The sequence below is a fragment of the Myotis myotis genome, unplaced genomic scaffold, assembly GCF_014108235.1.
Source record: "Myotis myotis isolate mMyoMyo1 unplaced genomic scaffold, mMyoMyo1.p scaffold_m19_p_5, whole genome shotgun sequence".
In the NCBI taxonomy this organism is placed as follows: domain Eukaryota; kingdom Metazoa; phylum Chordata; class Mammalia; order Chiroptera; family Vespertilionidae; genus Myotis; species Myotis myotis.
In genome coordinates, this window is record NW_023416357.1 from 29,520,687 (window position 1) to 29,547,179 (window position 26,493).

At 47.7% G+C, this 26,493-nt stretch overlaps 2 protein-coding genes across 8 annotated transcripts in view; one reads left to right on the plus strand and one right to left on the minus strand.

Moving 5' to 3' along the window:
• Nucleotides 1-21,246, plus strand: part of LOC118655822 (tubulin polymerization promoting protein) — a 54,182-nt gene extending 32,936 nt beyond the window's left edge. For 2 of the 6 annotated variants that reach the window (XR_004967405.1, XR_004967408.1), the window contains exons 5-6: nucleotides 1,087-1,141; nucleotides 4,428-5,284. The gene's annotated coding sequence lies outside the window, so the exon portion shown is untranslated. Of the gene's footprint in view, nucleotides 1-1,086; nucleotides 1,142-4,427; nucleotides 5,285-12,135; nucleotides 12,428-18,489; nucleotides 18,670-20,830 lie in introns of those variants that run through there. The other 4 variants (XR_004967410.1, XR_004967406.1, XR_004967407.1 and 1 more) reach the window with 4 other exon arrangements.
• On the minus strand, nucleotides 87-22,262 carry CEP72 (centrosomal protein 72). 2 transcript variants are annotated; one of them, XM_036308239.1, is made up of 12 exons: nucleotides 22,168-22,262; nucleotides 20,853-20,980; nucleotides 19,436-19,628; nucleotides 17,217-17,325; nucleotides 15,632-15,810; nucleotides 14,163-14,375; nucleotides 12,424-12,707; nucleotides 11,117-11,252; nucleotides 9,892-10,088; nucleotides 5,283-5,409; nucleotides 2,563-2,674; nucleotides 87-1,341 (listed from the first exon to the last, which is right to left on the minus strand). In XM_036308239.1, exons 1-12 carry the CDS (start codon nucleotides 22,247-22,249, stop codon nucleotides 1,182-1,184), a joined length of 1,920 nt encoding a protein of 639 aa, XP_036164132.1. In that variant the 5' UTR covers nucleotides 22,250-22,262; the 3' UTR covers nucleotides 87-1,181. The 2 variants fall into 2 exon arrangements, 1 of the variants encoding a protein (XP_036164132.1); XR_004967404.1 differs by lacking the exon at nucleotides 5,283-5,409 and having other exon boundaries at nucleotides 1,320-1,341.
• Between the last annotated feature and the right edge of the window lie 4,231 nt (nucleotides 22,263-26,493).

Here is a 26,493-nt window from a genome sequence, read left to right on the forward strand (position 1 = left end):
CAAAGTGTATGGTCTGGACCGGCAATAACATGGGCACCAACATCTAACATGGGACAGGCCCTAGGAGGGGTCCTGGGAGGGGGTGCAGAGCCATGACTTCCAGGGCAGAGAGCCTCCTGTCCCTCACCCAAGAGAGAGCCTTTCACTCCTCACTTAGGTGATCACTGACTCAACCCTGTGCTATGTCAGAGATTTTTACATTAGCAAATTTTGTAATTAACCACATTAACAATAAATAAGCTTAAAAATGATCTGATGACAAGAAATTCCACCCACATACTTTTGGTATAACACATTTTCCGGCTAAGTATAAAAAGTGGTGCTTCTGGACACAACCGTGACCGGACAGGTGAATGGAAGGACACCTGAAGCCCAGAGACCCCTCTATGGGGGAGACTCGATGCCCCCCGATTTCCCCAGAGTCCTGACCCACACAGCTACACACAGCATCTTCTCCGAGGCCCGTTCTTCTTCCTCAATCAATTAAACATTGTTCTAAAAAATTACTTTGTTTTATCAAAGAAAGCGAATATTACATAAGATATAAAGTTTTCAAACTAAAAAATCTAATTTTATGCCTTGTTCTGACATAATTTTCAGAAATACACTGTAAGCAAGAGAGCCAGAGCATGGGTAGATATTTGTACTGTAGGATGTTAATATCACAAAACGTTTTTATTTTTTATGTTTCCCACACTATAAATATTACTTTTATTAAGTCCTGGAACTTACTTTTTTCTGCTCACCAACCATGGTACATAGCTTGTTTTATAAAATAATTCAATGATAAAATCAGTTATAATTTATGAAGAGCCACTTTTTAGAACAACGTATTAATTTATTAAATAAGAACTGCTTATTATACAATAAATTATTTTCTTTAATCATCATACATAGTTCTCTTTTACATTAGGCAGAAAAACGCAAGATTTTTTTTTTATCTTAAGACATTTGATGAAAAATTAACAAACTGTTTGTCTTAAAATATGTCAGTGTTTTGTCTCAAAACATGTGAAGGGCCTGGATTAATCCTGTCTTTTTAGAATGTCTTAGCAAACTGAACTGTGGGCCCTGATTACATTTCAGAAATCACAAGATAACTGCAAACAGAAGAACCAACTCTCATCAACAACTACACCAGGTAAAGAAAACACGTGCAGGCCACACTAGGACGGTCAGGTTTAGGAGCAGCCACTGAGGCGGGTGCTGCCGACGGGGAACAGGGCCATGGTCTTCTTGAGCTCCTTGTAGCTCCAGTGTAGCTGCTCCACCTCGGCCCTGTGCTGAGCCCGCACCTGGCCCAGCTCCTGCAGGAGGTGCTCATTGGTGCTGACCAGGGAACTGGAGAGAACACAGGGCAGCCATGTCCCGGCTCTGCTGCTGTCCTCTCCAGCAGCACTCTCTCTCACCCGGCCAAGCCTGCCTGTTGACCCCACATGCCCCAGCCATGCCCAGGCCCACGAACTTGTCCCCTCCTGATCTCTCCTGGTGACTACCCATCTGCCCCTTGCCTCCAGACCAGGGGGGCGGGCAAGTCTGACTCAACCCCTCAGCCATCACCTGCTCTGCAAGCACTGGCGGCATCCATGAAATGGATCCAACTCAGCATGGATAGATGGATCCCTCAATGCTCTGGCCATGCATGGTTTACTGAAAAGACTTGTCATCGTCTATGGCCAGCAAAACAATGTTCTAATTCTAGAAAAGACTCCACACTGAAGTATTTCTAATTCCCAGTCAAATATAAAGGACCCTTTAAAAAATCCTGACATTGTATCAGTGTAACAGTACAATTGAAAAGTCCTCATTTTTAAATATTGTTAACCATTTTTAATTATAGAGGGGACTTCAGAAAGAAAGTGGTGTTGTATTTTGCCAAAGTGCACTACTCACTTGGTCAGCAATGACTCAAGCACATTTGTGGCATCACAAGAAATGGGCAAAAGCAGGGCCATTTTCTCCACACAGGTCTCCCCACTGACACCCCCCATGCAGGTGGCAGCCCTGTTTGCTTAGACCACAGAAACAGCCACTGGCCCGGCAGAGGCTCAGAGTGGACACCTCCTGGTGAACCCCACTCCACTGCACTTAGAGGCTCTGCACCCTGCCTTGTCCACATTAATCCCATGGTGCCAATACCTTGTGACCTGCCCCAGATGGGCCATAGGGCTCCAGGGAGTGATCTTGCCTTGCCTGTCACTTCCCTGTACCGTGACTGTGTCTCATTTCCTTCCTTCTGCTGCTCCATCTAGTCTCAGTTTAGTCCCACCTCTCAGGGAACACAGACCCGCATCATCACTCACCATCACGCACATGCCCCTCACCTCTCAGAATACTGCAGCAGAAAGAAAAGCTCATGGAAGTGCCAAGTCAGCACAGCAACACATGCAGGCCCAGAACACTGGCCACCAGCAGCTGCTGCTCCTGCACCCTCCACTGCTCAGCTCCACAGCCCTCACCCCCACCCCACCCCGGAACCTGTGGCTCTCCTGCAACATCTGTGTGAGCTCCTGGACCCTCCCTTGCCTCGGCTCCACGCCTCACTCCCCTCCCCGCCCGCACCTGTGGCTCTCCTGCAGCATCTGCGTGAGCTCCTGGACCTTGTCGTAATGTTCAAGGTGCTGCTTCAACTCCACAATTTCACCCGAGAGCCTCTTCACATTTGTTTGAAGCCCTGATAAAGAAAATAGGTAGTACTATTTAGTGAAATTCATTTAGACATTTGGAACATTAAAACAATTCGAGTTTAAACTGGACCTGGGACACAAGAAAAAGAATATAGCTTAGAAAAGATCAATTTTTGTAAGGAACTCAAAGGCAGGGGTGAACACATCCAGCCATGTCTACCCCAGGACCCAGTTCTGGCTCCCTCCTGGGGCTGGAGCTGCGGGGATCTGCCCTGCAGATATCCCTGAGGAACCCACCCCTGTGTCGAGTGATGACAGAGGTGGGCCTCAGGGCCTCTTTTCCACAGAGCATCAAGCTCTGGCAAGCGGAGGACTGAGGCTTTCAGGAGAAGCAACTGCCAGCCATTGGAAGCCCAGTGTGGCCACAGGTCTCTGGCCCCATGTCCAGCCATGACAGAGCATGTGCCTGTATTCCATCTATAGGGTGTTGCCTCTCTTTGGGTTTCCTTCTCAAGGCAGGAGGGGGCGGGGGAGAAATTTACTATTTATTGGCTCCTAAATCCAAACCGAGGATAACCAGGACACAGTAACTCCACATGTAGACATGCCACTGCCAAACCACACGACTGACACTGAGAAAGCCAGTACAGTGCGGGAAGGTAATGGCAAAGGGATGCCAACAGTGACAGCGGGTCCTCACAAAGATCACCCCAGCAATGGAGGGCGTCCTCCTGCACTTGGACAAGAAAACCTTACTCAGAATCTGTGTCCAGCCAAACCTCCCTGGAGGGCATGCTGAGCCTCTGGGAAGAGGGCAGTGGTGGCATGGGCCAGAGCTCAGTACCCTACACTAGTTGACGCCAAGAGTAACTAGATGACAAGACCAGAACCCCACAGACAACACTATAGCACCTGGAGACCAGGTAGCCTCAAGACCCCTAACGAGGCAGCCACAGCCCTGCATGGTATCCACGTCTGGGTGGGTGCACTCAGCAGTGGGGCAGCTGACCTGAGGACGGAGCACCTCCAAGTGTCCCGTTTTCCTGGGAAATCCTCGTAGGCTAACTAGGTAACGGCTGGCATGAGGGGTTCAGCCTCCTCTAATGTGATGAACCCAGGGGTGGAGTGGAGGTGTCCTGTGTGGTCTGAAGGGGCTGGAGCAACCCATGACCCCTTGGGGCTGACCTGCCTAGTCCCTCCTAGAACAGGGCCATTCTGCAGAGAAACAGATGAGGCGTCCAGGACAAAGGAGGCCACCATATTTATCTGTGAAGTTAGAGAAGCTGTCTGCCCTGCTCCTTCTAGAAATTCAGAACAGACTTCACTTCACCATGAACAATAGAGACGTACTGAGGTCAAACCCCACAAAAGTTATGGTATGAGCACAACAAAAGCCACACCCAGAACACATCAAAACCACAACGGTTTCAGAATGAACTAAGTCAGAATCAGACAATGTTAGAAAGGGGGTGGCTGAGCTCAGGCAAGAAGGCAAAATGAAGGCTGAACTAGAAGGAACCCAAGAGCAGTGAACATGCCAATGACATCTCAAAGAAACAGAAGGTACAAAGGGGGAAGTTTTAAAATAAAAATTCAGCCCTAGTCAGTGTGGCTCAGTTAGTTGGGCATCGTCCAGTGCACCAGGAGGCTGCTGGCTAGATTCCTGGTCAAGGGCACATGCCAGGATTGCGGGCTCTATCCCTGGTGGGAGGCGTGCAAGAGGCAGCTGATCCATATTGTGTTCTTGCATTGATGTTTCTCTCCCTCTCCCTTCCTCTCTCTCTACTATTCTTTAAGAAGAATTTTAAAAAGAGAAGACTGTAAACAACTCTCACCACTCAATAAACTAGCCCAGTAAACACAACGGGCAAGGACAGACCAGGGCAACTCTCTGTGGCTGCATTCATGTGACAAAGGCCACAGAAAGTACTTGGGACAGTAGCTTGAAATAGCTACTATCTGGATCGTTAAATAAAAGCTTTTGGATCCCTGAGAGGTGAGAATGGGAAAAGATGCTCAACCTGTCCTTCTTCAGTGAAATTAAAACTTTCAAGAGACCCCATTCCACCCAGAGAAAGTTACCATGGAAAACAGATACCACCAACACCTCCTCATTCTAAAGCCCAGTATCTGAACCTGAGATATTGAGAGTGGGCTTTTGTAAAATGGCAAAACAGAATCAAAGAAGTGGAGAGAGGAAAATGAAAATGATCTGGGTCTGGAAGGTACAGCGATCAAGGAGAAAGGCCACTGCGCCTGCTGGGGACAGACAAGGCTGAGCAGAAGGCTAGTACCCTGCACACGCCAGGGGCAGACAGGCTGGCACCACGGTCCATGGTGCCACAGCCACGGGATGATCCCTGAGCTCCTAAGGAGTCAAAGGACTGGAGCAGTGAGGACCTGTCGGAGCCCACAGGGGAGGCGCCTCTCCCTCAGGCACAGCTCTCCTTCCATGTACACCTGAGCGTGCCATGGGCAAGCATGCGCATCATTCATGAGCCAAGGCAACTCAGACTAACCAAGGGTGTGGGCTCCAATACCCATTTTACATTATTTGCTGGTTCTTAATTCTGGTAATAATTTAAAATAAGCCTCATGAGTGTTTGAACACGTACATTTCACCAAGTAGTGGTCCCAAACAGATCATAAACTCACCAGTGATCTGCAAGTTTAACGCAGCTGAAGCATCTGCATTTTTTACTTCTCTTTTCATGCTGCACAAGAGCGACTTTAAGCTACTATTCTCCTCCAAAGACCTGTCTAAATGTTGCCTCAAGTCATCCTAAGGTCACAGAACAATACATTTTAAAATGACAAGTCAATTTCAACAAGATGCACACAGAAAATTAAATAAAATCCTTTGAAATAACCAGATAGTGGTTTCCTTTTACGTATCAGAATTCTGAATCACAGTGTGAAAAGCTGTACAGTCACTTGTCACATAACAACAGAGATATGTTCTGAGAAATGCGTTATTTCATCATTTTGTGTACACAAACCAAGATGGGACAGCCCACTGTACACTGGCTACAAGCCTGTACAGCATGTTACTGTACTGGATAATGCAGGCAATGGTATCATATGGTAAGTATTTGTGGGTCTAAACATACCTAAACACAAAAAAGGCCCAGTAAAATAAGGTATAAAAGAGAAAACATGGGCCCTAGCTGGTTTGGCTCCGTGCACCAAAGGGTCCCAGGTTCAATTCCGGTCAAGGGCACATGCCCAGGGTTGTGGGTTCGATCCCCAGTGGGGAGCATGCAGGAGGCAGCCAATCAATGAGTCTCTCTTATCATTGATGTGTCTACCTCTCCCTCTCCCTGCCTCTCTGAAATCAATAAAGATATATTTTTAAAAAAGAGAAAACATGGTATGCATGTGTAGGGCACTTACCATGAACCGAGCCTGCAGGACTGGAAGTTGCTGTGGTGAGTCAGTAAGTGAGTGGTTAATGATGGCCTAAGACATTATTGTACACAACTGTAGACTTTATAAACACAGTACATTAGGCTACACTAATTTACAAAAAATACTTTTCCTTAAATAGTATATTAACCTTAACTTACTATAACTTTTTTACTTTATAAACTTAAATTTTTTAAAACTTTTTTACTCATAACACTTAGCTTAAAACACACACTATACAGCTATACAAAAATGTTTTTTTAATATCCTTATTCTATAGATCTTTTTGCAAAAAATGTTTTGTTTTTTTATTAATCTTTTTTGTTAAAAACTGCGACACAAACTCTCACATTAGGCCCACACAGGGTCAGGATCACCAGTATCACTGTTGTCCACCTCCACATCTTGTCCCACACAGTCTGCAGGGAAGTAACAGGCATGGAGCTGTCATGTCCTGCGATAACAATGCCTTCTTCTGGAACACCTCCTGAAGGACCTGCCTGAGGCTCTACTTGAGACATCACTCTTTGTAGAAGTATGACCATGGTGGTTTGCTCAGCCTGCTTCCTTTTTCTATCATAATTTGCTTGTAAGCAGACAATGCACCACGAGCATTCTATTAATGAAAAAGTTTTGGTGTTGAGGCCCATGTTTTCTAACCTTTTAAGGAGCTTGTTGAGGTCTGTAAAAGCTTCTGCTTAACCCTGCACTGTGAATTTTCTTGGGGGTTCTTCATCTTCTGCAGCTTCCTTTTCTCTTGCTTCTTCTTCAGCTATGCATTCCTGTTCCTGTTCCAACAACTCCTCAGTAGTCGGTTCCACAGCACCACCTTTAGGAGCTCCCCAATGTCAACCGCAGGCACACCCTGGTTAAAGCCGTTGCCCATATCACCACAGCCCTGGTGATTTTTACAACTTTTGTGCTATGACGTCAGGGCAGCTATGACATCACTAGGTGATAGGAACTTTTCAGCTTCATTATAATCTTATGGAATCACTGTCATATGTGCAATTGACTGAAATGTCGTCGTGTGGCACATGACTGTAAGCATGCATCTTCCCTGTCAGCAGAGAGGACAGGAAAAGGGGTAGTCCACCTTACAAGGGAGCACCCACCTTCCCCATGTTCCCTGGGGAGGGGTGTGCTTCCCATGTTCGCTAGTGAGGGGTGTGCTTCAACAGGAGCCACAGCGCTGGTGCTGAGGGGAACAGATGTAGTGGCTGGCTACTCAAGCCCTACCTCCTCCAAGAAGGCCCCATGGTCGCCACAGCAAAAGTACAGGCAGAACCCAGGCCTTTATGGTCCACCTGGGCAGGTAGCCTCCAACTTTTTACTATCCCATATAGAAGTGAGATCATGCAGTTTGCTCTGCCTGACTTTCTTCACTTAACCCGAGGTCCATCCATGTTGTTGCAGGATTTCCTTTTTAAAAAAAGGCTGAATTCATGTTGTAGATACATATGTTCTTTATCTACCTATTTTGTGAAGTTATTTTTCTTAATCATGAATTAACGTTGAACTTTGTCAAATGCTTTTTCTACATCCATTGAGATGATTGTGTGGTTTTTATCCTTCAGTCTGTTAATGTGGTATGTTAATTTGCATATGTTAAACCAGCCTTGCATTCCAGGGGAAAATCCCATTTGATCACGGTGAATAATCTTCTTGATGTAATGCTGAATTCAGTTCTCTAGTATTTTATTGAGGGTTTTACACTTGTGTTCATCAAACATATTGGCCTGTAGTTTTCTTTCTTGTGGTATCTGTCTGGCTTTGAAATCAGGTGATGCTGCTTCATAAAATGAGTTTGAGAGTTTTAGCTCTACTTCTATTTTTTGGAAGAGTTTAAGAAGATTCAGTATTAATTCTTCTTTCAATATTTGGTAGAACTCAGACGTGAAGCCATCTGGTCCAGGGCTTTTCTTCTTTGGGAGCTTTTTGATTACTGCTCAATCTCCTTATTTGTTATTGGTCTGTTCAGGTTTTATTTCCTCTTGATATAATTGTGGTAGGTTGCATGTTTCTAGGAATTTATCCATTTCTTCTAGGTTACCTAATGTGTTTGCATATAATCATTCATAATAGTCCTTTCTGATTTTTACTTATTTCTGAGGCATATATTGTAATGTCTCCTCTTTCATTTCTGATTTTGATTCTTCTCTTTTACTTTTCTTAGTCTAGCTAGGGGTTTGTTGATTTTGTATATATATTTTTTCAAAAACCCAACTCAGTTTTGTTGATTTTTTTCTATTGCTTTTCTATTTTCTATTTCTGCTCTGATCTTTATTTTCTTCCTTCTGTCAACTTTGGGTTTACTTTGTTTTTCTTTTCTAGTTCTATAAGGTTTAAATTTAGGTTGTAAATTTGAGATCTTTCTTCTTTTTTAATGTAGACATTTATGTGTGATGGTCTTATGGTGAGGTTACAAAGGACAAGGGCATCCCTAACCGCCAAGAGTCTTAGGCTCAGCTAGTAGGCCCAGCTGTGCTGGCTCTGTTGCCCTTTGGTGCCACCTGGTGGTGGAAATTCCCTCAAGTCCAATAGTGCCGGGAGCCGGTCCATCCTTGCTGTTCTCAAGGGACCTGGCATATATGGCATACTGTTCTTAATATGTTTGCTCACCTTCTTGGCACTATGTGTTTTAACCAAGGTCACCTCTCTGAGAAAGGTTGTCTCCCCAGGTAGGGATTTTCCCCTGAAGTTAGGGAGGGAATAAAACCCCTTAACTAAGTGCCAGGCGGGTAATTAATCACTTTAACTACGAACAATCACAATTAAGCTACATAATCTTTACTCCCTGGAATGGAGATAAGAAACGCCCTAACCTTTGGAATAGAGATTGATAGGATTGGAATCAACTGGTATAAATACAGATGTAACAAGACAACAGGACACAGAACCTAGACACAGAACCTAGACACAGAACCTACACAGAACCTAGAGACAGAAGAACTTCGCTGGAGAGAACATGGCAAAAGATCCTGGACAGAAACTGGACACAGAACCTAGAGACAGAAGAACTTCGCTGGAGAGAACATGGCACAAGATCCTGGACAGAAACTGGACACAGAACCTAGCGAGAGAACCTGGCTGAAGAACCTAGAGACAGAACCTGGCTGGAGAACCTAGCGAGGGAACATGGCTACAGAACCTGGCTGGAGAACCTGGAGAACCTGGCTGGAGAACCTAGCAAGAGAACATGGACACAGAACCTGGCTGGAGATCCTAACCAGAACTTTGCTGGAGATCCTGACCAGAACTTGGCTGGAGATCCTGGCTAGGCTGCTGATCAACTGAACGCTGTCTCTGTCATTCCTTCTTCGCCGACTCCATCCACACCTTTGGGGACCCCTGGACCTGCTGGGGCTGGACCCCAGCACAATAGGACACCTGGGGTCCTATGACTATTGCAAGCAGGACAGGAGCAGGAACCCTAGATCACACAGCTAACTGGAACCTCTCTCCTCAGAGGTCTGGGGAACCTGGGCCAGGGAACATGGGGCCACAAACCCCCCACTTTAAGCCCAGCTTCATCTTCTCTTGTCTCTCCCACTCACCCTCTCTCAGAAGAGAAGGCAACCAGTCAAAAGAGGTAGAGCTGGGAGAAGTGGCGATGCTTCCATCTGCAAATTGCTGTTGCTGTGGGGTCTGGGAGTGATACAAAGTCAGGCCAGAGTCCCCCCAGGTGGGGAAAGCCTGTGGGGAGGGTTTGTGATCCTGGAAGGGAAGAGGAGCCCCAGTGCTATAGCCCAGCAGCAGCTAAGGGGAAGTGCAGAATGGAGAATCTCCCCTCATTCTGTGAAGTCAAAACAATGTTTTTGCCCCATCTGTGAAAAGGAAACGCAAGGGTGTGGCTCACCATCTCTTTCCGAGTATTATTGAGCTCCGACACAACCTCACTCATCTTCTCACTATATTGCTGCTGTTGTTCAACAAGGTGATTTTGTAAAGATTTATTTTCAAGAGTCAGGTAGTTAATTTCTTCACTCGTAGTTGTCGAACTGTCCTGAGTTGCTGTAAAATCTTGAACAGATGACAAAACATGTCTTGCCTGAGCTAGAAGTAAAAATCAAGTATTATTATTGCATTTATGCCAAAAGAATGTGTAAACAAAATATGTTCAATACATTTTGAATAACACACACTACATGCCTTAAAAACACAGATAGGCATGGGGACTGGCAAAGGGACGAAGGTACCACTGACATTACCTTCACTCAGGCTGTTTTACATCCAGTCAAGCATGGGAGGCAGAAAAGAGCAGAAAAAAAGTTTTGTTCTTGAGAAAAGGTACCCCTCAGGAGAAGGCTACCACTAGGATGATTGGGCCGAATGCCCTAGCAGCCCACCACACTCTCTTCAACAGCCCTGCTGCTACCCCGAGAGGGTATAGATTTATGGGATCAGCATTCTTGGGGCACCCTGATTCTGAAATGCTCACGAGTCTCTGGTGTGGCTAGGATGGCAGCTTCAAGCAGGGCCCAGGGTCTCCCTGAAAGGAGAGAGCTGGCAGGTCCCCACTCCCAGTGGGACACTGAACATTGCACCACAGACTGAGGAGAGAGGTGTCTCACTGGGGATGCAGCACCCTGTTTCACATTCTGACTCTGGGTGACGGGACCCCAATGTGCTCTTGCACCCAGGCATCAGATGAGAGCAAACCAAAGTCCTCTCAGCGGAGGGGCCATCCTCCTGGACCTCAGTCATTTCCATCAAAGTTTAATTTCCATCAAAATCTTGGCAAATACCAGTTCGAAGAAGACAGTAGCAGCTTTTTAACCTCTCCAAATCCCCACATGAAAACATAGCCACAGAACCAAATACCTGTGAATGGCACTTCCAACAAAACCAGGCAATGATGCATCTCCCCAAACACCAGAGTCAGTGGCTGGGAAAACCAAAAGCTACACCTTAGGGGAGCCCCCAGTTACTGAGAGGACACTGTCAGGGTGCTCCCTGCAGTGCAGCCACAGTGACAGCTGATGAGGAGGTTGCAGCATGTGAGGAACCCAGAACCCCATGGGAGAACAAGTACCCACTAACACAATGCTACCCAATGAGGTGATTGTCCCTTCCCAACTCACCCAGGAACACCTCGTTGCTATGCAGGGACTTGCAGCCACTCCAGTACCTGTCCACCAGGTCGAGGAGTGATTCTAGGAGCGCCACCCCCATGGTGGCCTTCCCAGGTGGCACAGCTGAGAGGAGTTTGGGAGACACCTGCAATGGAAACAAAACCATGACACAGGATTTCAGTTCCTGAAACACAAGGCTCCTAACACCATATGCCAAGGGAGGACTGCTTGGCCCAAGTTCACACCAGGGGCGGGACAGCCCATCTCTATATATAAAAGCCCAAGTGATTGTTAAGACTGAACGACAGGAATGACTGGAACGACCAGAACAACCGGTTGCCCAGTCGCTATGACATGCACTGACCACCAGGGGGCAGATGCTCAACGCAGGAGCTGCCCCCTGGTGGTCAGTGAGCTCCCACAGCCAACCTCCCGTGGCCAGCCAACTCCTGCAGCCCTTCCCCCTGGCTGGCCGGCCCTCCTGATAGGCCCCAATTGGGGGGCCGGTCAGCCAACCTCCCAAGGTCCCTCCCCCCAGCTGGCTGACCCCCCAATAGGCCTCGACTGACGGCCAGGCCAAGGGACCACACTTGTGCATGAATTCATGCACCAGACCTCTAGTATCCTATAACTGGTCAGCATGGTAGCACTAAGGCCTGGCACCTTGCTGCCTAGAACTGAGGCTGAGACCAGCCCAGTGAGTGTTCCGCACAAGCACCTCCATCAGAAGCTGAATCCAGACACTGGGCCAGGGTGACAGGCATGAGTACAGAGCCAAGGTCTTCAGGGTGGACACAGTGCAGTCACACACATGAGGAGCACGGGCTGTGCCCTTTCCATAAGGACGACCACCATGAGGTCATAGCTGAGCCGAGAGGAGAGGGAGCCCTGGGCAGCACCCCCTCCTATAAAGTCCCAGCCCCACAGCGAGTATGCAAGTCTGCGACGCAGCTCTGCCCCTGGTGCTGTCCCCTGGCAGACAGGAAAGGTCTGAACACATCCCATTTTCCTTCCTTCCCTCAACCCAGACAGTGACAGACTGCATGTAAGAATGGATGACAGCAGGCCCTCTGTAAAAGCACACTGACCCACAGCCTGCAGTGACCAGCTGGGAAGCCAGCCTGCTATATCTGGGTCCCAATGCATGGAAGCACCTTTCTAGCAAAATAAAGAGGTGACAAACACCAAGGAAAAGTGCATTTAAGAGCTGTATTTATCTTGGGATCACAGTTAATGCTGAAAATAGAAGACATGGTGTTACCAAAGACAGCAGCCCCTCAACTAGAACATCCAGTCACCCTCAGCTCTCTGCTCACCTCCCTGGCGCCACTCGTGCTGTGGGGCCTCTGCTCTTCAGACTCGGACGCCTCCAGGTGAGAACAGGTCCTTTCGCTCCTGCTCCTGCTCTCAGAGCCGTTCTGCCTGCTCAGACTCTCCTCCAGGCAGCTGAGACATTCCTGGTCTGCAGGCGCCTGGAATCTCCCTCCAGGCATTCTCCGCTTCCTGTACTTTTCAAGACCAGGCAAAGGATTTAACACCTTTTGTGTTGACAAACTAGTCGTCTGAGAAGTGGAGGTTGAGTTCTCAACGTCTATGCAGTCTATAACAGAGGGGAGAACACAACCCTCATCAGACCAAGTTCTCTGGGCACAGGGGTACCGGTGCATGCACTGTGTGTGTGTGTATGCATGTGTGCACATACGGAAAATCCATCAGAGTGACAAGACTGAAGTAATAACTTTAACAAATTAATTGACAGATGATTATATGTTTTCTTGCCAGAATTATGTATAACAAAGATGAGTAAAAACCTAAAATTTTGGAAATTAGAAGAGGACTCAACAATTTGTTCCTTTAGGAGATTCTGTTAACTTTAGTACCTGGGACCCTCCCTACCTCAGGGGACATGGCCCTACATCTGCTGACAAAGAGAGTGTGTGCGTACATACATAAGGACACACATACATCTATACATGCACACATGTACATGCACACACAGAAACATGCACATACACATGTACACAGGGCGGGGCAAGCGTACAACAGAGCAAATGTGGTCAGTGCTGACTTTGGGGGTCTGGATGATGTAGATATGAAACTTCCTTATTCTGCCGTGGCAGCCTTTCTGTGTTCACTCTGGGAATTCACAAGGACTACAGGTCAATAAAGAGGTCTAAAGGTCAAGCACATGCACCTTGTGAACAAAGGTGAAATGATGAATTCTGACCATCAACAGAAATGGAGGTCTTGTGCACCCATACACCACAGCATCATTATGAAGCCTCAGGATATAAAGTAAAAGCAACCAGGACAATGAAAATAGAGAATATAATAGGGTGTGTGTTACCTGCCACAGGCAACCTGGGCAGGTCATCACCACAACCCACCCCAACTCTGAAGAACTCACCTGAACAAGCCTCAGGAAGGCGCTAGGTTCACTCATATTGGGAAGTTTTCTGACATTTTTGTCACATGTGTGCACACAACACTCTCAATTAACTTATTAATTTTCTTCATCATTGATTTTTAAAATACAGCTATTGTCATAACTTGGGCCCGTGCAGTTATAAGAAATTGTATGTGTGTGAGTGAGAGAAAGGGAGAGGGAGAAAAAGTATGTGTGTATGGTGTGTGTGTGTGTGTGTGTGTGTGTGTGTGTGTGTGTAGAGAAAAGCAACAAAGAACTCCCAAACTAGGAATCTGAAATATGAATATTCTAAATTTTTTTATCCTTACCCAAGGATATGTTTCCATTGATTTTTAGAGAAGGAAGGGGGAGAGAGAGAGAGAAGGGGGGGTGGGGGGGAGTGGGGGAAGAAATATTGATGCAAGAAACATCGATCGGCTGTCTCTCACATGCACCCTGATGGGGAATCGTAGGAAGGGACGCTCCAACCAACTGAACCACCCGGCCAGGGTGGTTGTATTCTAAATTTCAATGTATAAGGTTCTTTCCTAAGACATTTTAGAAAGCTCCACAAACAAATAAAGAAAGAGAATAGGAGAAATAGACATGATTAAGAAGGAGTCAACAGCAGTTGTTGCATGAGATTACCTGGGTGAGGGAGGAAGTGCACATGATGTCCGAAGGAGCAGCAGGCCTCGGGCTGGTCTCCCTGCTGGGGTGGGAGCTCTCCACAGTACTGGTTCTGAAGCCTCTTTTCTGGACAACATCCTCTGGAGCTGCTTTTTCTCTTCTCGTGGCCCTTCTTTATGGAGTCCCCACACTGGTGCTGGACTAAGTGAGGACTCAATAGATGTCTGGATTCTATTTTATTAAAGAACATTTTAAAAGTTTTAGTTCATTAAAAATTACATTTTAAGCTTCTGGCAGTGTATTATATCTATTAAGCGTATCAATTAAATAAGAAAAAGATGACTGAGTGGGTTAATAATGCAACCACCAAACCTGTAGTGAGTCTAGCAGTCACTGCAAACAGTGCTAACAGGAGTCAAGACAGTGCGGCATCGATGCAAAGACAGACATGATGACAGATAAAACAGCATCCAGAGCCCAGAGAGAGACTCAGGTTAACGGAATTAACAAATGTGCCAGGGTTATTAAATGAGACAAAGGACAGTCTTTTCAACAAATGGCACTAGCACAACTGGATATATGGGGTGGGGGTGAGGGGGAGACAACCGGACCCATCGCTCACCACGGTCACAAAGCCACTCTAAGCGTGGAGGGGCACAGACCTGAGCACGGGACCTGAGGACACCTACACGTCCACAGGAGAAAATCTTCACGAGCATGGGACAGACAAAGATTTTTTTTTCAGGGCACAGAAAAAGCACAAATCATATAAAGAAAAAACTGATAAACTGGACTTTATTGAAATACAAATTAAAACCACAATTAAATATTAATATTTACTCAGAACAACAACCAGAATAAAAAAGACTGAAAATCTAAGAGCTGGCAAGGATACCCAAAGAGCAGATGTCTTTGTGCCAGCAGGTGAATCCTGGGATTTCAGCCCAAACTTACACCTCAGCCTGTTGTCGTCTTCATGAAAAGCTCTCAGAAACTCATAATGGAGGAAGAAATGGTGCTAAAGCTTATACAAAAGTCCAAGTGGGAAAGAGCCCCTGGCACAGTAATGACATTCACACATGCACTGGAAGGCTTCACAATGAGCTTGCCAGGTTTAAAGTTCTAAGCCGTCAGCCCGAGCTCTAAGTGCTCCCTGACGCTAAGGGAACACCCCCTTGTGGCTGACACAGGCGCCCGTTCCACTAGCCACAGCACATGCTATCGTCTTGCCCACTTGGACCTTTTACCTCCTCCCTACAATTGGAATTGATCTGAGGAAGAATACAATTTAAACCACCATGTAGTATATGACTATACTCGACTTAAATACATGACTTTTTTCTTTTATAATTCTGTAATCCAAATTACTGATATTTACAAGTTCGCAGGACTTCATGAAGGTTATACATTTAAAGGTAAGCTTCCTAAAAAGTACAACTGTGCCCAGAGCAAGCTGGACCCTCTGGGCTTCGGGTGGAGCAGTGTACCTTGGGAACTATGGAAGTCATCCTCTTGCTCCTTCTGGCTGGAACTTGTACTCCTAGGAGGGTTGCTCAAGTCCCACTCACACTCGGCAATGAGGTTCAGGACGGCCTCGTCATCCGCATCCATGACTAAGCCCTTCTTGGCTGAGGGGTCAGTGCACTTAACTCTGGAGCGGTGCAGCCTGCAAAGAAAAGCCACCTCAGTGCTGTTGCTCCAGCCCGAGCAGACCCTGTGCGGGGACACGAGTGCGAAGAGCTCTTGGGAAGAGCAGTTGGTGTAACTGCAGGAAATGGTTCTTGTGCCTCTACTAAAGTGAGGTCGAGGAGGGACTCAGCAGACAACTGGTAATGGAAAGCAAGGGTGTGTGATGTCATCACCCCATTCAGCATTGCAGAGTCCCACTAGGGTTTGTTCAAGAACAAAAGTATGGTGTCAGATGTGTGTGAGATTTATTGGGATGATCACTCAGTAAGTTATGTAATGTCTAATCACTGGGATGTATACCTAAAACTAAAATAATAATGTAGATCAACAGTAATAAAAAATGATAAAGTGTTAGGAAAAAAAGGAAATAAGTAAGCAAGAATTCTTTTTGTCGGGGTGGAGAGATCATTTGATTCTTCCCCTAAAAGTTGGAAATAGAAAAAAAATTTCATAAATTACTTTCAAATAAATTAATTTAATTATATAAAAATATTAACTCTCCAGCTCTTTACAAAAAAAGTTGGCTGACCTCTACATATAAGGGATTTATAAATAAGCTAAGGCATAAAATGCAAGAAGAAAAAAAAAACCTATTAAAAACTTCAGACAAAACAAAATGGTGTACAAGGAGTGAATAATCCTAGCACATTATAAGAAACGTAAACAGTCTATTGACTTTTGCCTTTAGAATCAACCATACACAAAGCATGAAGACTCTTTATGGCTTTAGAACATTTAAATACTATTGACCCTGACAATCTAAAATTAAACATAAAGATGCAGATGGCAGGAACGGGAAGGCACAGACGGGCACAGATGGGCACGTGCTTCCACAGCCCCACCAGAGCAGAGCCTTGAGCACTGGCCACAGGGCACTGAGCAGAAAATACAGGAGGGCATAGTCCACAAACTGTCACCACGGGGTGGGGTGGGGCTATGGCAGCTGTCAGGTCCTGCTTCAAGTGTGCACACCCAAAAATGGCAACTAATGTGTATTGTCCGGGGACGAGGAAGGAAGCAGAGACAATCACAGAAGTGAGCGAAAATGGCTGCTCTGAGGAGTGGGTCGGGCAGTGGGGAAAGGGGACTGTTGCTTCTCATCACAAGTCTTCTGTGCTATTTATTTTACATGTATTAGTTTAATAAACATCTTAACATTAAAAAATAATTTATAGAAAATGTGGACAACAGAGAGAGACTCCATCCCACTGTCTCCTTGAGTCCCAGCTGGTATCTGGGCATTTTTCCTTTTCCTGCATGTCTGCTCTTTCAGTGGCGATCAGAGCACAAAAACATTTACATGTGTGAGTTAATACAGAGCTTTATACCCTTTAGTCAGTCATTCTATGAATAGGTAAGCCTGAGCACCACTCGTGTCCATACCTTCCAACTCTGCAAACAGCTGGGAAGCTTTGTGTGGAGTCGAGTGATTCCTCTGAAGCAAAATGCAACTGGGATGCTTTCCGCTCGCTCTCTCTCACGGGACGGTCATCTAGGGAGAAATGCCAGAGAAACTAGCAAGCACCACCATGAAGCAGGTGCACCCTCCGGCACCCCATCCCGCCCTGCAGCGCACCACACATGACCAGGCTGCCCCCACTTGTTCCGGGCCTTCTGTCCCCTCGGGGCTGACCCCGCCACAGCGTTCCCCATAAGCCCCGAGTAGACCCAGTAAAGGGATGCTGGGCTCTGGTGGCTACATGTGGTTTCTCAGGGTTGCTGGGTGCTGATTCCAAGAGGGCTGCCCTGCTCCCACAAAGCTCACTCCTCAGACACTGCTTTGGAGGCAGGCTACTGCCGCAGGAAAAGAAATACACAGCCAAGTTCACACACGCACATCCTCCTGGGCTCCCTCCCATCAAGGTATATTTTGGATGCTGCACGAGGTCCTCGAACCACACTGAGCGCACTAAGAATCTCTGGTGTGAGGTTTCTGAACACACTGGAGAGGAGACAGCCTAGCTGTGTGTTTGGATCCTCAGGACTGGGAAACAGAGAGATAAGTGTAAACTGTCCCCACATGTGTGCTCTGGCCTGAGGCCTCTGCTCAGCAACTCCCAGTCCTGCAATGACTTTGAGTTTCAATTATGTTCCTTTTTCATGTCTGAAAATATCTTTTCCACGTGGCAAGACTCTCATTTCCCTTCTCTATACTAACATACAATTCTGAACCTAAAACTTTTATGACAAATGATTGAAGACTGAAGATTGCAAAAATTTCCCATAATAAGAATTGTAATGCTTCTGAAAAAGAGCCAAATTAAACTATTTATAAGTTACTTAAAGTCAAAAGTTAGAACAGAAGCACTTATTCCTCCCAAATATCTAAAAACTAAAATGAAACATTGAAATTCTAAGTAGGTTTGACCCTTTGGGGGTCAATTATTCATACTCACAGCCCAGCCCTGTTCCCAGGCCCAGGCCGTGCAGAGAGGGGACTAGGGGATAAGCTGACACGCACGCGCTGTTGAGATGTGCATACATTCACTCACAGTCAAGAGATGCAGAACATGGGTTTCTACAGACACTGGTTGGAAGTGACAGGACAGTGGCAGTGGTCTGCCTGCAGCTCAGTATTTACCACAGGGATAGTGGTAGAGAAATGTCTTCTCTAACAAATGCTGGTCTGATGTGGGTCTCACTTTGGTGTCATTAGGTCAGAACCCAGGAGACGGAGATGCCTCAAATGCATCCCAAGCCTCGCCGAGAAGTGAATGGGCCTGCACATTGAGGACATGCTGTGATCACTGGGGCACATGACCACACCCTTCAATCAGATATTCCTGCACCACAGCTACCCAGCACTTACCACCACCCTTCACACAAGAGACTAAGGGTGAGGCCCCCTCCCTCCCTCCCTCCCCCGTGACCTGCATGTCAGTGCATCCTGGACTCATGCTCCAGCTCTCCCCCCTTGAAGTGCGACATGAGGGAGCATCAGAAGCGCCAGTGGCCTCACTACTCGGGGCAAAGACCCCTCCTGTAGGTGGTGAGGCAGGTGGGAAGGCATTGATGTGGCTTCCCTGGGTGTGATCCTCCCAAATGGACTTGTCCAGTTGGCAACCTGCAAGCTCTGCCTGTGAGGCTGTCACAGAGATCCATTTTTTTAGAGACATGGGTTAATAAGCCTAAATGGTGGCAGTACCTGCCAACAGAACACCCTCTCTCATCCCGGTCACCTGGGGGAGGGTGCGGCACAATGAACTTCTAGTCCTGTATTTCTCCAGGTAGATGCAAAGCCAGTAGAATCCAGCTGTCCACCTGGGCCTGAGACGATGCCCAGGGGCCATGCATGGAAACAGGGCACCAGAAGTTCAGGAACAGGCCCAAGTCAAACAGCTAGACAGCGAAGCCAGAATGAGTCTGAGCAGTACAGCCCATGCCAGTGCTCCTGGTGTCCCGGCAATTATCTCTGGCCATGGGGCTCCCTGGCACCTTCCCAGGCGGCTCTCCTACAAGACCCATCCTGTAATACAGGGACTCATGCCATCAGAGTAGAAAGTAACTTCCCTTTTCAGGGAGATCAACAGTGCGATGGATCTGACAGTATCAAACACCGGTCAGGGCTCTACTGAGCAAGGGTGTGAGCACACCACACCTACCCAGCTGCCTGAGCTTCGGGAGCATGTGCACAACAAAGAGGCGGTAATCAGACTCATTCTTCACCACCGGGTTCAGTCGGAAGTCCACGTCTATGAGCTCAGTCAAGCAGTGGAGCCGGAACACTTCTGCTAGCGAGGAAATGCAGTTGTAGTAGAGATTGAGGCTTTCCAATGCAACCAGGTACTGAATGCCCTGTTAACAGGACACAAGCTGAATGAGTTTATGCTTTTTAAAAATAAACACATAGAAAAACGGGCCACCAGTAGGAAGTGATCAACCAACTTAATAAATGAACTTATAATGTTATAGGAAGAACATAAAGATGAAATGTGTTCTTGTCTATCAATTTCTGTTCTGCACGCAGTGATATGACTGTTCAGGGAGGTTCGCAACAGTTGTGACTACTAAGGACAGCTGGCAGGTACCACGCTAAATGATTTACACAAATAACTTCATCCCATTACACACAACCCTACAGGGTAAGCCCTACTACTGCTCCCATTTCACAGATTAGAAAACTGAGGATTGGAGGCTAAGAGATGAGCCAGCACTGGGTGCAACCTGGATTGTAACTCACCTCTGACTCTGAGCAGATTCCTGAGCCCCATGTCAGGAGCGCTGAAAGTACCATGATCCAGGGCAGTGATGTCCTGCCTTTCTTTCAGGCAAGAACCCCTCTCTATATACACCATTTGCCCATCACTTGGGTAACTTCTCACTCACTCATTAGGAATGAGCCCCTGCTAGGTCAGACCCCCTGCAGCAAGGCTGCAATAGTGGCCCTGCCATTCAAAGGCCTGCAGCCACCGAGAGGCAGACTATAAACAGAGGTGCAGTGCAGAAAGTGGCTGAAGAAAAACACAGCTGATACAGGGATGGAGAGTGATGTGCACACACACATAAATCTTTGGGGCTTTATTTTATTCCTTTAAAGATACAACGGTCTTCATCAGAGAGTTACAACTTTTGGCTGGTAAAGTAGTAAAGTAATAATGCGATGCATAAGAAATCTAGTTCATAGTAAACACAAGAAAAACAACCGCACACTTAAATCATTGTTAAGTATACAGTTTACAAGTATTATAGACATATGTATAAAACATTGCATTTTTAATTATAAATATAATTTCCACTGCTATTAATAGGAATAAATTTTCCTTTAAAAAACAAACTTAGCCCCACTAGAGTGGCTCAGATAGTTTAACATCATCCCATGCAACGAAAGGTTGCCGGTTCGATTCCCGGTCAAAGCAAATACCTGGATTGCAGGTTTGATCCCCAGTCCGGGAGCATACGGAGGGCAACTGACCAATGTTTCTCTTACACATTGATGTTTCTTTTTCTCTCTCTCTCTCCTTCCCCCTCCTTAAAAAAAAAAAAAAAAAAAAAAAAAGACGACACAAACCTAAAACTTACCTCCAGACTAACCAAGGAGTTGCGTGAGAGATCTAAAGATTTTAGACCTGTTAAACTCATCAAAGAATTTCCTAGGTGAGTAATCTTTTCTTGATAAGTCCCAGGAATAGATAATGACTGAAGTTCAGCTAAGAAAAGAAAATTGTGAGATTTTAACATTATTTTTTAATTGAAAATAAATCATCATAAAAGCGAGATATCATAATCTCAAAAACAAGAATTGCATATAAAGTTTCAGATTATGTTCCCCACTAAAAACGCTACACAAAAAGATATGCTCAGCCCGGCTGGCATAGCTCAGTGGGTGAGCATCACCCTGTGGACCAGGAACCAGGAGGTCACGGTTTGATTCCCGACAGGGCACATACCCTGGTTGTGGGCTTGATCCCCAATATGAGGCCAGCAGGAGACAGCTGATCAATGATCCTCTCTCACCAATGATTCTCTCTCTCACCAGAGATGTTTCTATCACTCCCTCCCTCTCCCTTCCTCTCTGAAACCAATAAAAAAAAAAATTTAAAAAAAGATATGCTCAGAAATATAAAAGACAAATCAAAATAGAAAACTAAAAATATTCAAGTAAACCACAGGGAAAGCAGGAAAAGGGAAACAACACAAGAAAAACAAAGAGAACAAACAGAAAACAAATAATAAAATGGCATAGGTAAGCCCTACTCTAGTGATAATTACATTAAGTGTAAATGGTCTAAACACACAATAAAAGACAGAGATTGTCAGAGTGCATTAAAATGAATGAACTGTTCACTATCTACAAGAAACTAATTTTAAATAAAATGATATAGGAAGGTTAAAAGATAAAATAATAAATAGGTGGGGAAAGATATGGCCTGCAAACACCGAAGTACAGCTGGAGTGGCTACACTAACATCAGATAAAGTGGATGCCTCAACAAAGAAAATAATCGGGGCACGATGTCTCGACTAAGTATTAGCTACAAGAGTCACTCCAACAAGAAGACATACAAATCCTCAATAGTCTGCAACAAATAGCACGGCTTCAACACACACGGAGTGAAACGAGAAACAGGCAAATCTACAATTACAGTTAGGTCCCCCACCCCTCCCAACCACCTCCCCCCACTTCCACCTCTCCCCGCTCAGGCCCCCATGCCCAGCCCTCCCCCTTCCCCCCTCCTTGGCACACGTGCCCCTGGGGACCCCCACCCCTCACCCCCTCGCCTGTGACCGTTCCGTCCCTGTGCCGGCCTCCCTGGCCCGATCCTGACCCTCTGGTGGGAAGCTTGCGCCCTCAGCCGCGCCCCCCGCCTGCCGGCCGGCCGGCCGCCGCCACGCACCCAGGTCGCGGTGAGGCGACAGGCCGCTCTTCTCCCAGATCTTCTCCTCGCTCAGCAACAGCCGCGGGCCCGCCGGCGCCATGCTTTCAAACGGACCGGGGCCTGCGCCTGCGCAGTTGGGCCGCTGAGGGCCCCAAGGGGTGGCCTGGGGGCGTGGTCATGATGGGACGGGCGGGGCCTCAGAGTGGGCGGGGCCAGGAGCTGGAACCCGGCGGAAAGGCGTGGCCAAGGACCAAAGCGGGCGGAGGGAATGGCTGGGCCTCTGGGAGGAGAGGGAGGGGGGGGAGGTCGGGCCACCAGCCACGGGGTTGGGTGGAGTTGGAGCCCCTCTGAGGGCGCGGGACGCGACCCCGGCCAGCTCTGCCCACGATGCCCCTGGAGTGCTGCCGCTGGCTGGGCGCGGTGCCCTCCCTAGGAAAGACCGCTTCTTGTAGGAGCCGCTCTACCTGGAGACCCGCCCACCTGGAGACCCGCCCACCGCAGGACTCTGCGGGTTCCCAGTAGCGCCGGCGTCCTGGGCGGAACCCCCGCACCTGGAGTCGTAGGTCTCTCCCGCCGTAGCCACTCGGTGGCGGCCAGTCCTCCTCCGTCTCTGTCCTCAACTTCCCGGCGATCTCTGGGGTCGGATCTAGCCCGTCACCTGCTGCCCGGAAAGCTCATGCGTGTCTGTCCCTCTGGGTCCTTGTGGGGCGTCACGAGGAACTTTTGAGATCTGAATCTGCCCCACCCAACCTGCGCCCTGAGTGCCCCTTCCTACCCCCCCTGGTTTATGGGGGCGCCCCTGCTCCCCCTCACCCCAGTTTTAAACAGCTTGTTGGTAACGTCCCCTGGCATGTCACAGCCCAGGTGGTGGGGTGCAGGGTTGGTTATGCAGGGTGCGCCGTCCTAGGCAGAGCAGAACTTCAAACCTGGCACACAGGCTCCTTGAGCACCTGTGCGAGTGATTTATTGCGACTGGCGAACACTCAGTAACACTGGGTCAAGATTGTCCTGTAACACAGTATGTCCCGATACTGCCCCGCAGTCCCCTTCCTGCAGGACTGGAGGGATTCCAGCACATCCCAGGCCAGCCGCGCTCACCACCGGCTGAGTGGAACTTGGTGCAGCCAGGAAAGTGAACAAATGTCTTTGCTTTTCAGAAGCAAACAAAGGCAGACAAAAGGCTTCTGTCGGTCCCAACCCAAGACAAGTAGCTTGTCAGGCACAGCCCACACTTCAAACAGCGGCTGCTTCCTCCTGCCCGGTCACTTCAGGTCAGGTGGCCCAGTCTTCCGGCTGAGTTGTGGCGAACAGACCTCTGCACATGTCCTGTGGGACAGCACCACACAGCCCTTCTAATGTATTGGAAGTGCCAAGAACAACTTCGAGAATCATGTTTTCTGTTACTGAAGTGTTGCATATTCATTGTAGAAAAGACAAAAAATTTCAGGAGAAAACGAAGATTAAACATTTCACTACACAGAGATGACCAGTGTTAACACTTTCACGTGGATCCTTCAGGGATGCCTTCCCAGCCTGTGTGTATTCAGCAGTGGTGAGATTATGCTGAGCATTCTCATAGATGCTTTTTTTTTTTTTTTTGCTTTTTATAAACAGTTACTAAATATTCTTCAGCATCATTTATTAAACATCATTTTTAATGGTCACATTAGATCATCAACTAAACCCAGATTTATTTAACCTGTCTGTTTCCACTTTTTTTATGGTGACAAGTCTAGTCGGTGTTGTTTAGAAGTTCCTCTTGAGAAGCTCTGAGCGAGCCGGGGGTGTAACATGGGGCGGTTTCCCACCCTCCCCGAGACTCAGGCGCTTATTCCAGGTCTTCAGAGCCAGAGCGGCCGAGGGGAACCGATGTGCTCCTGAAATGTGTGTGAGCTGCTATGATTTGTCATCTCTGCATGGTGACAAAAGCCAGCACTGTTTCACCAACAAGGAAACAGTGGCCAACTGGTCTCAATTTGACTGAAAATCAATGTCATATAGGAGCTCCCGTGAGCCTGAAGATGAACCCACACACCCACATCTCCCGTGTCCACTGACAGCTCACACACATGCATATTCGTGCACTCACTAACACCACTACACACTCTCAGGCAGGCTCTCAGCCAGATACCCAATGCACACTTGCACACAGACCTCCAGAGCCAGCACACAGCCAGGGCTCCAACTCTGTGGGTCTTTACCAGCCAGATGGCGGGAACTGCCCTTGGTCACCCATGAGGCACTGTTGAGCCGGATTGCTCTGTTGGCTCACCCCACCCTGGACGAAGTGGATACTGAGCAGATGTACCTGAAAGACTCCTCATTGATGTGCCTGTGGACCGTGCTGCTTCCAAGTCTCTAGTCTCTAGGGCCCAGGGAGCAGGCCCTACCCACCTTCCCATTCCCCCATCAAAGCTTTTTCCTGGGAAGCATATGATCAAGGACAGCTTTGCAGTCGTATACTTCCTCTTGTGCTCATTCATTCATAAATGTTGAACAAAAGAGCCCTTTCCCTCACTACATTTCTAACAGTAAAAATCAACATTAATATTTGTGAATAGTCAATGTGCGTTTTGCCAAATAACTTCTCTCTGAAGTGTGAATGAACTGGGGTGCCAGGCCCTGTCTGTGCCGCTGTAATGTAAAGACTCTCAGAATGGGTTGGGAGCATGACAACACCTTGACCCACAACTAGTAATCGTAACACAGAGCTTGAGTCCTGCTTCCTCTGCCTTGTCTAGAACAGCAAGGCATCGCATGAGCTCCGTCAGCTCATGGGACAGGCTGTGGAGTGGCCGCTGAGGCCCGAGGGAGTCCAGGGCTGTGTCTTCACTTTACATTGAAGCTCTCACTGGAGGCGTGTCCCAGGACACCGGGCAGCAGGACTGACAGTGGGATGGGCCGCAGGTGCCCTAAGAGAAGAACCTCATCTGCATGGCTGAGCAGCAGGCCCTGCCAGGAGCAGATTCAGGCTTGCTGAGCCATGGCAGGTGCATTGCAGGTGTTGTCACAAGGATGCCATTCTCTCATGTCCATTTTACAGGGGAGTGATCTGGGCTTAAGGAGCCACGAAACTTGACATGAGCCACACCCAGTTCTGCTATCAAACATCAGCTCTTTACTAATGGAGACCACCTTCCGTAAGACACAAGCCTGCAGGGTACGGAGGGACTCCTGGGACCCCTGAGACGGGGGGCGGGGTGTCACCTTGCCACCAGCCTGCAGCAGTCTGGCCCTCCAGGGTGCACTTTCTTGCGGTGTACGCTCCGCTGGCATGGTATTGCTCTGAGGGGGTCCACTTTCCTCAGTTCCCCACGGAAAAGACTGAGTTGCCTCCTGTGGGTTATACGTCATTTTCTGTACTTATTTAACCTCCAGCAACCATTTTCAGAACTCGATCCCTGTAAATATTTTTTTTCAAAGGCCCCTTTTCAGTCTTAAGGAGCAGGAAGCAATATTCTTTTAAAAACCAATTAGCCACACATTTTTGCTCATTAAATAAATATTTTTACTTTGGACCCAATTGATTTTTCAGATACGAGGAACAATGGACTGAGTCACCTGTTTGCAGGTCTGCAGCCCCTTTCCTCCTTGTTCTTTGAAGTCCATGGGAGGCGGCCACACCTCGCGCACGGTGGGACCCGGTCCTACCCACAGACGCATGCCTGGATTCTCACCAACTTCACGGGTGTTTAGATATTGGCATTTCACCTGCTAACATATCCTTCTTCTTGGAACCCCATGACATGCCCTGCAGGGGAAAATACCCAAGGGATAAAGGGATGGAAACATCTGGGAAAGAGTGCCCGGAAGTCTGCCCCCGGGAGCTCCTCACACAACCACGCTCTTGCCAGCTCCTCCCAGCAATGCCAGCCCGGGGTCTTCACCCGCCTTGTTTATGAAGCCCCGACTTGCCTTATTTCCTGACATCTCTTTCCCTATTTCATGGCTGCTGGTACCAATGGAAGGCAGGTGAGAGAGGCCAAGACTTGTTCAGTTCTGTAAAAGAAGCCTTCAGCACAGGTTTATTCATCCAGCACGTGTGGATTGAGTGCTTACCTACCCCAGGTCCTGCTTTAGGTGCTGGGTGTAGAGCGGATCTTCCTTCACAGTGAGGGAGGCAGGAGTGTGGGCATCGGTAACTGCTGCAGCACACCCGAAGGTGAGACGTGCTGTGGAAACAGTGAAGTCAGGGGAGCAGGGCTAGGGGACAGCACTGGGCAGGTTCCGAGTTCCACAGGCAGGAGAGGCCTGATCAGGGAGATGCTGTTTGAGTACATACCTCGCGGAACGGAGGCACTGCTGTCTACACCAGGGATCTGGGGGAAGAGCAGGAAAGGTCCT

What these genes read in the sequence shown, in the direction of transcription:
- CEP72 (XM_036308239.1), bottom strand. Translation starts at nt 22,249, where the DNA reads ATGGCGCCGGCGGGCCCGCGGCTGTTGCTGAGCGAGGAGAAGATCTGG. An exon ending in GTCGCCTCACCGCGACCTGG is followed by an intron (nt 20,981 to 22,167) that starts GTGCGTGGCGGC and finishes TTCTTTTCTTAG; the next exon opens with CTGAACTTCAGTCATTATCT. An exon ending in GCTGTTTGCAGAGTTGGAAG is followed by an intron (nt 15,811 to 17,216) that starts GTATGGACACGA and finishes TTTTCTTTGCAG; the next exon opens with GCTGCACCGCTCCAGAGTTA.